Source organism: Meriones unguiculatus, chromosome 1 (assembly GCF_030254825.1).
Source record: "Meriones unguiculatus strain TT.TT164.6M chromosome 1, Bangor_MerUng_6.1, whole genome shotgun sequence".
Lineage (NCBI taxonomy): Eukaryota > Metazoa > Chordata > Mammalia > Rodentia > Muridae > Meriones > Meriones unguiculatus.
Window position 1 is genome coordinate 186592517 of NC_083349.1, and position 10886 is coordinate 186603402.

The 10886-nt window shown below is 42.0% G+C and overlaps 1 protein-coding gene across 1 annotated transcript; it reads left to right on the top strand.

The window, feature by feature from the left end:
- Positions 1-2623: 2623 nt before the first annotated feature.
- Positions 2624-7411, top strand: Btg4 (BTG anti-proliferation factor 4). Its single transcript, XM_021652036.2, has 4 exons — positions 2624-3002; positions 3450-3587; positions 4228-4426; positions 6682-7411. Exons 1-4 carry the CDS (start codon positions 2794-2796, stop codon positions 6922-6924), a joined length of 789 nt encoding a protein of 262 aa, XP_021507711.2. The 5' UTR covers positions 2624-2793; the 3' UTR covers positions 6925-7411.
- Positions 7412-10886: the final 3475 nt, after the last annotated feature.

Here is a 10886-nt window from a genome sequence, read left to right on the forward strand (position 1 = left end):
CATTTACTTTATGCCAGGTGGTCTGTGAAATACTGCACACACAGTTTTACAGTTTAGCCTTGGCAAGATCCCTGTAAGGACACAGAGAAATTGCTAGCAGAAGCAATGATATCTAGTGTTTATAAAAAAAAAAAAGTTACCGAGTCCTAGGTGTCATTCTAACCGTCTTACACTTAATTCTCATCATAACCCCCAAAGTGGGCACTGTCATTTTCTCCTTTGTGTACATGAGGAAATGGAGGGACAGAGTGGTGGAATCACTTCCTAAGATCAAGCCCTGGAGGACAAGGGTTCAAATCCACAATACTGATTTTATAGCTGCATTGTATTTTCTTTGTAACTGTTCTTCTGTACTACCCTCCTGCAGGCTTATGGCCAGGTGTATTAATTACCTTCTGTAATCTTGATAAAAACTCTGTGAAACTGTGTTCAAACCACCCAGGAAACTGAAAGTTATAAGGATTTGAAACCAGCTGCCAAGATTTTGTAGATAGTGAGGATTTTGCTTTATATTTCTTTCTTTCTCTTTCTTTCTTTCTTTCTTTCTTTCTTTCTTTCTTTCTTTCTTTCTTTCCTTCCTTCCTTCCTTCCTTCCTTTCTCTCTCTCTCTCTTTCCTTCCTTCCTTCCTCTCTCTCTCTCTTTCCTTCCTTCCTTCCTTCCTTCCTTCCTTCCTTCCTTCCTTCCTTCCTTTCTCTCTCTCTTTCTTTCTCTTGAGACAAAGTCTGTGCTAAAGCTCATTATGTAGCCCAGCTGCCTTCTGAACTCAAGATCCTCCTCGCCCAGCCTTCTTGAGAGCTGCGATTCCAGGTGTGTGTCGCTACGCTCAGTTAACAGATTGCAGGTTGATGAGTTGCAAATTTAGACTGCTTAAACCTTTTGCCACGCTGGAAGAGGAAGATGTGGCAAAACCAGCGACGTTAGTGAAAAAAAGAGAGAGCCCTTGCAAATTCAGTGTAAGGTAGTGGTACGGTGTTGGGCCATTAAAGGTGGGCCAGCTGATGCTGTATCCAAGGATGGTGTACAGGGAAAGGGAGGCTCCAGCCCCGCTCTAGTCCTTTCAGTTGGCACACCTGGAGCACGGTGAGCAAATACTTTAAAAAAGGATGTGAGTCTGCCATACAGGGTGGTGCTCATCCATATGTGAGCTTGCCATACTGTACCACGTGAGCAATGCATCCACAGGAAAACCCCCCGACAAAGTGAGAAAATTCGGCCTCTAAAATGAGACACCTTGGGAGGCCAGCGGCTTTCCTTCAGATCTCCCCCCATGGTGCAGGATTGCCTGCAATCTGTACAGTCCCAGTGTGGAAGACTGGGGTGCCCAGGCACAACATGGAGGTGAGGGATTTGGCCCTTTATAAGGTCTGGCTGCTGTTTGGAGCTTTTTTTTTTTGGATATGAAATAGGCTTTCTGGTCAGAGTCAGTTCTTCACTGATGAATATACTGGCCACTGTGAGTGTTACACACACACACACACACACACACACACACCCCTAGGGAGTGGGTATACAGAATCGTCTGGGGACTTGGTTAAATATTGAGAGGTATGCCATACCTTGCCATTTGGAGACCACTTAAACTGATCTGAGGTTAATGTCTAAGACTCTACATTTCGAACAAGCAACTCAGTAAGTAAGCTCTAGCCAGGAGGCTTCACTTACTCTTGGAGGATGAGCGAGAATAAGCTTGTCTACTTATTCTGCAAATGAACATTTGATTAGAAAAAAAAAAAAAGCAAAAACCAGTATGTAGTCAACATAAGGATGTTTAACAAAAGATTGGCTTAGGTTTTGTATTTTAACAAAATCCAAGAATAAATTCTTCACTATGTTGACAAAGGTGAAATTATTGGAAAGTACAGTATATAGAGAGGGAGAAGGCAGGATTTTTACTGTTTGTCATAAATGATCACATTTTACTAGCAAAACAGAAGCTATCAATTCATTTTGAAAATCTTTGAACACTTTCGAGAACAGTCTGTACTTGCCACGGGGGAATCAGCGAGTCCTGGGAAAAGCTGTGCGATTAGCCTAGTGGGTGACACCTGTGTGGGTGGCCTGCCAATCAGCCTTAAGAGTCAGGAGGAGATGGAGCCGCTCAAACCTCACCAAGTAGACGCGGGCTATAGCTGGCATCGAGTAGTGTACCTTGGCCTGCTATTTTGGGGGAACCAAAGAAATTTTACTAGCAAGTGTAATGTAATGTGTTTTTATTAATCTTAACTTTTAGTGTGCAACTTTGTAGGCCATATTTTCCAACCGCAGTCCTCTGAAGCCTGAATTCTTGACTCTTTGTAAGTATGTTCTTAAAAAGTGGTTGCTTCTGACCACATTCGTGGCTTCAGCTAGTATATCCTACTGTCCACCTTAGTAGCTTTGTACTTACGTTGCATCTTGCTTGCTTAATTGTTTTAAACTTTTAAAAACAGTGTTTCTCAGCCAGGTAGAGGTGGCACATGCCTGTAATCCCAGCACTCAGGGAGGCAGAGGCAAAGGCAAAGGCAGAGGCAGAGGCAGGCAGATCTCTGTGAATTCAAGGCCAGCCTGGTCTATAAGCGAGTCCAGGACAGCCAGGACGATACAGAGAAACCTTGTCTTGAAATCTTTTGGAAAAGTGTGAAAACAGGAAGGTTGAAGAGACATTTTGTTGGGTTGATGCACTTAGTTCACTGAGGATTTTCCTTTCCCCCTCAAAAACAATTTAAGTTTAAGGCATATGAAATTCCCAGCCGGCAATGACATGTTGCTGTTAAGTTAAACCTTGGCTCCTCTGTGATCCCTTCTTGCTTTCAATGGCTTCAGGTCTCTACGCAGACTGCTTTGGAATCATGAGAGATGAAATTGCAACGGCAGTTTTTTTTGTCACGAGATTGGTGAAAAAGCACGAGAAATTGAGTACAAAACAGATAGAAGTCTTTGCACTAAAGCTGATGACTATCTTGTTTGAAAAGTACAGAGGTCACTGGCACCCTGACTGCCCTTCCAAGGGGCAGGCTTTTAGGTGAGAGCCCTGTGGCCCAAGGGAGGGAGGAACCAGTCAGCAATGGCACCTGCGAGGAATGCAACAATTGTGTTGTTTGTCTTCAAGTAAGGGGCGTTCTGTGGGCTTCCGTTACTTTGTTTGAACACGGATTTAACGAGGTGTGATGGACGGGCTACGGCTGAAGTCTACACACCTGTAAGTGAGGTGCGGTTCTCATCTGTTTGCCATAAAGACAGACCATGAGCGTCTGGTGGCCTGACAGCGTGACTTAATGTCAAGGTACCCATTCTGAGTCGTTGTAGCAAGAATTAATGAAGTTTGACTTCCATCTGTAAGCATGCAGGGTAGGGGAGGAAGAGGAAAAGACGTGGGTTGGGCAGGAGCTGTCCCCCTGCTGTGTGATTTCCTGCTGAAACACCTATCAACATACTTTCCTTGCCCTTTCTTGCTTTGTATCCTCCTCAGGTGTATCAGGATAAACAACAATGAGAACAAAGACCCCATTTTAGAAAGGGCTTGTTCTGAGAGTAATGTGAATTTTTTTCACCTGGGACTTCCAAAGGAGATGACCATATGGGTCGATCCCTTTGAGGTGTGCTGTAGGTGAGTAATTTCGTGGTTGTGTGCTTGGTGACCCCGAGAAACCTTAGGTTGTTTAGACAGCTCTGTGTACCTCTGTGAAAGATGATGCCCAAAGCATTGGCTTAGCAACAAGGGCACTATTTGATCATGGTTTCCCATGTAAACTTTTACTAGCCAACACCCATTTCCATTAGGGATGGTTGAATTGGCAAGCACAAGGCACTGCAGTGTGTTTGCAGTGTGACTTGGGTCACTGCAACCTATTGCATACTGCAGATTTACAACCTTTAAATGCCACAGGGAACACCAGGAAGTCAGGGGACTCATCTGACACGGTGGACAGTTAATTGATTTGTCCATTAATTGATCCAAAAGAATAAAAAGGGTTGTTTTTTTTTTGTTGTTGTTGTTGCTGTTGCTGTTGTTGTTTCTGTTTTTTTTTTTTTTCTGACTGGGTAAATTGTTACAGGATAGGCTCACTAATTGTAACATCATAGTAGTTTCAGGTTATAATATCATTCAATGTGCTCTTTTAAAAGAGCCAGGACCTTTAAAATGGCTTTATAAAAGTTAAAGTTAGCCTGTTGTCTCCAGGCTAAATTAGAGATCAAATCTGTGGGAAGTTGAATCTCTAATGAGTGATTTTTTTTTTCCTGCTTAGGTATGGTGAGAAAAAGCATCCCTTTACAATTGCTTCTTTTAAAGGCAGATGGGAGAACTGGGAACTAGCTCAGCATATCAGCTGCGCAGTCAACAGAGCCACCGGGGACTGCTCTTCTAGCACATCTTCTGACGAAGAAAGCTGCAGCAGTGAGCCCCAAGTCATCCCCAAAGTCAACAACCCGAAGAGCATCTACCAGGTTGTGTGTGGTATAATCCCTTTCTTCTCTTCTAGTTCTAAGGAGAACGTTAGAAAAAAAAGCAGAAAGTGGTGAAACGGTAAAGATAAGCCCTCTCCCAACATCAGTATTTTGGCAGAACCTTTTCTGTCCCCCTACCCTTTTGGATACCATTGCCCCTTGACCAAGTTCTGCAGTGACACGGCCTTTTGTTGCCTAGTTTATTCACATAGTGCTTGAAACAGCTGGGTTTCCTCCAGAGTAAACTGTAATACCTAGCGTGTTTTGTTTTTAAGTTTGAGATGCCTTAAATAGCCCAGGCTGGCCTGCAATTTGTGAGCCTTCTGCCTCTCACCTGCTTGAGCGCTGTGATTGAATGTATGTGGCTCCTTGCTCAGTTTGGCAGGCTTCGTTAGTCAAAATGACATGTCATTCATAGAAAGCCTAGACTATCTACGGCCAGAGTACTGTCATTTTGGCCTTAGAGGAGCTCGTTCTCACAAAACAATAATAATAATAATAATAATAAAAACTTTTTAAAAAGATGTAGCCATTTTAAGGCTGCTTATCTGAAAAAAAAATACACTATCAAAACCAACAAAATCATAACCCTCAATAGAGATAGTTACATATTTATATAGAAATAAATTGCATGAAACAATACTAAAGTTTACCAGGAACCCCTCACCGCAATACCTCTGACAGAGTTCAGTAGATACTTTCCGGCATCTTAAGCTGATTTCATGGCCCATTTGAGAAACACAAACTTAAAGAGATTCTTGGTCAATGTTAGTGTGCGTGCTTCCATCTTAACCACTTATGCTAATGTTCAGTTGTTTTTCTTTTGACAGTTACCAGCCAGTACTTTACATTATTTCCACACCGATTTATTAAAAAAAAAAAAACAAACTTAAAATTTGACATCATTATAGAAGCTACTTCTTTTGTTTTCTTTGTGAAAGTTATTTCTTATGACTGGATTCTTAGACATGGAATTCCAGGCCATTAACTATGGATAGCCTACTGATTCCAAATACATGGCTTAATGTTCACATTTTTAAAAAAATTCACTAGTTCTACTATCTGCTTTATTATTTTCTCTAAAATTGGCCTGTTCTCATAAAAAACAAGTAATTTAAAAAGTAATGCGTGTGCTAGATAATACTAATGAAATTGAGTCTTCAATATTGTCTCATGAAATTTCATGAAGTCCTTTTGTATTATATATCACATGTCAGAAACACTAACTTTTATATTACTGAGAAACATTCTCCTTTAGTTTTTAAGTGTGTGTGTGCGCACACATGTGGGCGCATACACTAATTGCCTGAGACCTGGGATTCCAGCTGTTTGTTTCCATACTCGGTTTAGTGATACTGTGTAACATCTCATTTGTAGGGAGATGTCTTCCTTCTGGGGTTCAGATCTTTGCTGGGCTCACTCGTGCTATGGTAGTATCTTTTCAGAGTGTGGTCTATAAACCATTGCTGTCAATCGCTTGACATGTTTATGATGGGTCTGACCCCAGAGATAATTTTTAGGCAGTTTTGGAATGGGCTGGCAGGGGTCAGGATTGAACCAGAGATAGATATGTGAAATGCTTTATGTGGTATCTTTTCTGTGTGGTGCTAGGGATTGAACCTAGCGTTACAGGCACCCACTTGGATGCTGGACCACGTTTCCAGCCCTAGCTTGTTATCTTTCCTTTTTTGAGAGGAGGTATCACTAATTTCCCTAAGCAGGCCATAAACTTCTGATCTTCCTACCTCAGCTCTCCAAGTAGCTGACATTAAAGGCCTTACGGTGATACAGCTGAAATGTTTTTAGTTTCATTGAGGAATTTAAGGGCTGGAGAAATGGCTTAGCTGATCTTTCAGAGGACCCACATCCAATTCCCAGCACTCACATCATGGCTCACAGCCAACTATAAGTCTAGTCATGGGGAGTCTGACACCCTCTTCCAGCTTCAGCTGGTCTCAGTGGGCACCAGGCATGCGTGTGGTATACACACACACTTAGGCAAAACATCCAACTACATGAAAACAAAACAAAACAAAAAATTCATTTGTTAAAGATAGATAAAAATTAACGATGGTCTAAAAGGCATATGAAATACTGGGGATTTTCTGTAGGTGACTATCTGATTTCTAAATTTCCAATCCCTATGCTTTTGAAGAACTTTATTTCTGAGTCATGGGCTCATAGTCTCAAGAGCCGCCTATCAGTCCAGTGATCTTCATGTATTGTTTTTTCTGTCTTTATTTTTTCCTTCCCAGGTTGAAAACTTCAAACAGTCCTTCCAACCATGGCTCTGCCTCCCCCGTAGAAAGCATCTGCCAGATGGTCCTGGGGGCCTCCTGGGGCCTGCTTACCACCCAGTGCCCAAGAACTCTAAGTGCTGCAGGCCTGCCGGGCGGCGGGTGGACAGGTACCACTGGGTCAACGCACAGTTGTACAGTGGTCACGCAGCACCAGGCGAGCTTGGAGGCGAGGCCTTGTCTTCCCTAAAGCAAAAATGAGGCTGATGTCAAGAAATTCCCCCAACAGAAAAAAAAATGATGGCATCAGGGGCGAGAGTGTGCAAGGTCATCCTCGCTCACAGGTCGCCACTTGGCTTTTAGCTCCTTTTAATTCTCATTTAACTTTATATAAAATTCTGTGTAACACTAGTGAGTACATGTGCCTAGTAAAGTAGTAGAACAGAGACACTGCCTCTAATAAAATAAAATGAATTATGGGAAGGAAGAGTTGAAATAAATGCACTGTGTTTTTAAATGAAATCCTAATTCAGTTTGTTTCACGAAAGTTATAAGTCTTTTGTTTCTTTCTTAGTCGTTTTAAAAGTAGGTTTTCAGTTAATGAAGCGTGATCCTGGTGGAAAAGCCCTCTGGATTCACCTTTGTTATTTGTTGTAACCAGTCTATTTTATAAATCTGCTAAGACATTGTTAGATTGTTTTTTAAAGATAAGCGAATTCCCTCATTATGTCTTTTGAAAAGTTTAATTTTAGACCAAAATTATTAAATTTATTGATATGTTGTACTTTATGAAAGTGTTACTCGCTTCTTATAAAGAATCCAAACTAAGCCAAGACACGTACTACCAAAAGAAATAACAATTCCTATTAGTGAGCCTCAGGTGACCACTGCTAAATGGTGGCCGTGTTACAGATATGCACATTTAGGAATGGGTCCCCAGGGCTTCCAAAGGGCTCAGTAGATAAAGGGGCTTTACACTTGCCACCACGTCTGTCACCTGAATTCGGTTCTCAAGACACACGTGGTGAAGGGGGGAACTGACTCCCAGAAGTTGACCTCTGAGCTCCGCGTGTATACCGCGCCTCCTGCATGCCCTTGCCCAAATCCGTAAACATAAAAATCTTTAAAAAAAAAAAATGAATACACAGTTAAGCAAGAGACACATGCTAAAGGAGCTACACATTCAGTATTTAAATTTGATTTTATTTGATTTTTAAACAAGCTAACAACCTTGATGTGAAACTGACAGTGGCCCTGAAATGGCTCAAAGCTTTTCCACACCAAAGTATCGAATTTCTTAACTTTTATCCGGAATTCAACATCATGTTGGTGCAGTACCTACAACTTTTATATGTATTTGTTCGTTGCTATGACCACCATCTGGAGTTAGGATTTTTAACTTTTTGTCACTTATTCACGATGTCATTGTGTGTACACTTGTTTGTGAAGGCCAGGGGTCTGTGCTGGGTGTCTCGTCAATTGCTCTTGTCATTTTTGGAGACATGGTTTCTCCCTGAACTTATGGCTTGCTGAGTGGCTGGAGGGCTGGTTTGCAATCCTGTCTCCACCTCCCCCACGCTGGGATTACAGGCTCATGCAGTAGTGCCTGGCTCTTTAAGTGGGTGTTGGGGAGCTGAACCCAAGTTCACCAAACACTTTATAAAATCCATCTCTCTAGCTCCTTCCCAGGCCATTTAAAAAAGATTTTAAAAAGTCATGTGTGTACGAATGTGCCTGGTGCCCATAGAGGCCTGTTCTGGCCTCCGAGTCACGTAATCTCCATCTTGGGGTATCAAGTTTTGTTCCCTTGTGCAAGACTATCCCATCTGGGTGCTTTGACTGTTGTTTATACTCCCTTGGAGAGGGGCAGAGAGCCTCACCTGAGTATCCAGCCACTCCCTGCCACTGTTGCATACAAGCCTGCTTTTTTTTTTTTTTTTTATTGTTGTTAAATGTGACCTTCCAGGGTTATTGGAGTACATAGGCTGGGGAAGATTGGGGAAGGGACCAGCAACTATGTGGGCACAGGGAAGCCTTCATCCCTGCTGGGTAATACTTTTCTGCTGTGGTCTTTTGGGGAAGGAGCACCCCACACCCCTCGCCTATGCTGTAAGGAAGCCTAGTAAACTCATTGTTTCCCCCAGTGGACTTTGGTGGAGTCACACCTGTGTATGTTGCTTGTCTCTCCTGGGAAGGAATTTTAGCAACAAGGCTACAAGAAGGCATCAGATCCTCTGGAACTGGAGATGCAGATTGCTATGAGCCGCAGTGTGAGTGTTGGGAACCAAACCAGGGTGTTCTGCAAGAGCAGTTAGTTCTCTTCACTGCCGAGCCATTTCTCTAGTTTTGCCATGTCATTTTTAAATGTCAAGGTGTAATGTTTATATTGTTTCCTGGGATAATTATTCATGTAGCTTTTTGTTTATAATCTTACTTTAAATGGTTTAGTGCTTTTTAAGAGTCTTGGATAAAACCCATTTTGTTGAATTTTATTAAGAGACTTCTAAAAATGGCTCATAGGTGTGACATAAATTCAACTGCAGTATTTTTTGTGTGTTTTGTTTTGATCTTGCAGCTTCATTGTCATCACGCTGATGTTTCTGGCAATGTATGTTGAAGGGAGAGAAAAAAAAAACTGAGGCCAATTTGATTTCTTGGAACTCCATGAAACATGCACACAAACTGTGCACATTTTATTTAAGTATCTGTCTTGTCTGCTAATCTGGAAAATTAATTCTCTGTTCTTGGATTAAATGTTTCATCCAGTCCACATCCATTCTACATCAGTTTTTGGGGACCTTGCATACCTTTTTGATCTACACATTTACTTGTTTTGTTTTTGTTTTAATAATCATCTTTTCTATTGCCATGACCAAGGCAGCTTATAAAAGAAAGCATTTAATTGGGCTTAAGGTTCCAGACGTTTTGAGCCCATGATGGCCAGGGGAGACATGGGTGACAGAACAGCTGAGAGTTCGCATCTCAGGCAGGAGGCCTTTGAACCCTCAAGCCCATCTTCTATAACAGGACTCCTCCAAAAGGGCAAAATCACCTAATCCTTCCCAAATGGCCACCAACTGGGAAGCAAGTCTATGGGGCCATTCTCTTTCAAACCCCCGAAGGAATAGCCATTTCACTTTTATACATGTCATTCTTCTTCCATTTTCATGGACACCAACCATCTTTATAATGGGTTGTTTTTTTCCTTTCGTCTATTTATTTGGCCACTTTAGTCTTTTTTCTTTCATTTTAAATCGGACTGTCTTAAGCCTCCCTTCTGTCAATTTGAGTCTCAGTCTTGTTCGCTCTGTCTCTTGTTTTTACTCTTAGTTCTAAAGCGTTTTGGATTTTAATTTGTGGCTGTCTTTATAGTCTACATTGCATTTTTTAACCATCTAGTTATAAATGTTTGAACTATTTTTTTTTTTTAAGTATAAAACATGAAAAAAAGTTTTCTTCTGTGTCCTGGCTTAGGGTTTCTATTTCACTGGATTCTTTTGGATTTTATATTAATCTTCTTAGTTGTAGTGCCGATCTAATTACCCTATTGACCTTTTCCTTGAGCCTGTTTGATGAGGACAGCTCTGGGCATCATTTTCATTACTGTAGCACAGGGTTGAAGGTCTCTTTTGTCTTCTGTAAAGTCTATTTGTTTTCAGTGCTGCGCTTAGCTATTATATTTAATCTCTTTTGATACAACTTAAGAGTGTTGATGTTAGAGGGGAGCTTGTCAGCTGTATAAAGGTGTAAACCAGACCCTGCTGGTTGAGCTTTATTAAACCCTGTATGCCCGTGGTCCCAGCACAGTAAGGCCAGAGCTGTGGACTAGTGGTGCATGAGTCTGCTTTCTGTTCCTAGTATGAAGACCATGACCGAAGGACTTGGGGATTGCAGGGTATTTCATGTTACAGCCTATAGTCCCTCATGAAGGGAAGTCAGGGCAGGAACTGAAGCAGAGAGCATGAAGGAACACTGCTCGCTCCTCAGGCTCACAGTCAGTTGCCTTTCTTCTACTTCCCAGGACCACTTGCCCAGGGCTGGCAGTACCTGCAGCGGGCTGGGTCTTCCCATACCAATCATTAATCAACAAAACGCCCTACAGACTTGCCTCTAGGCTAGTCTCATGGAGGCAATTTCTTGACGAGAATGCTCCCTTTTCCCCAGTGATGCTAGTTTGTGTGAGACTGACAGAAAACTAATCGGCATGTGCCCTGTAAGTCATT

Bases quoted from the DNA above. Each gene is read 5' to 3' on its own strand.
- Btg4 (XM_021652036.2), top strand. From the start codon at position 2,794: ATGGCTTCAGGTCTCTACGCAGACTGCTTTGGAATCATGAGAGATGAA. The intron at 3,588-4,227 runs GTGAGTAATTTC...TTTCCTGCTTAG, and splicing joins CCCTTTGAGGTGTGCTGTAG to GTATGGTGAGAAAAAGCATC. The intron at 4,427-6,681 runs GTTGTGTGTGGT...TTTCCTTCCCAG, and splicing joins ACCCGAAGAGCATCTACCAG to GTTGAAAACTTCAAACAGTC.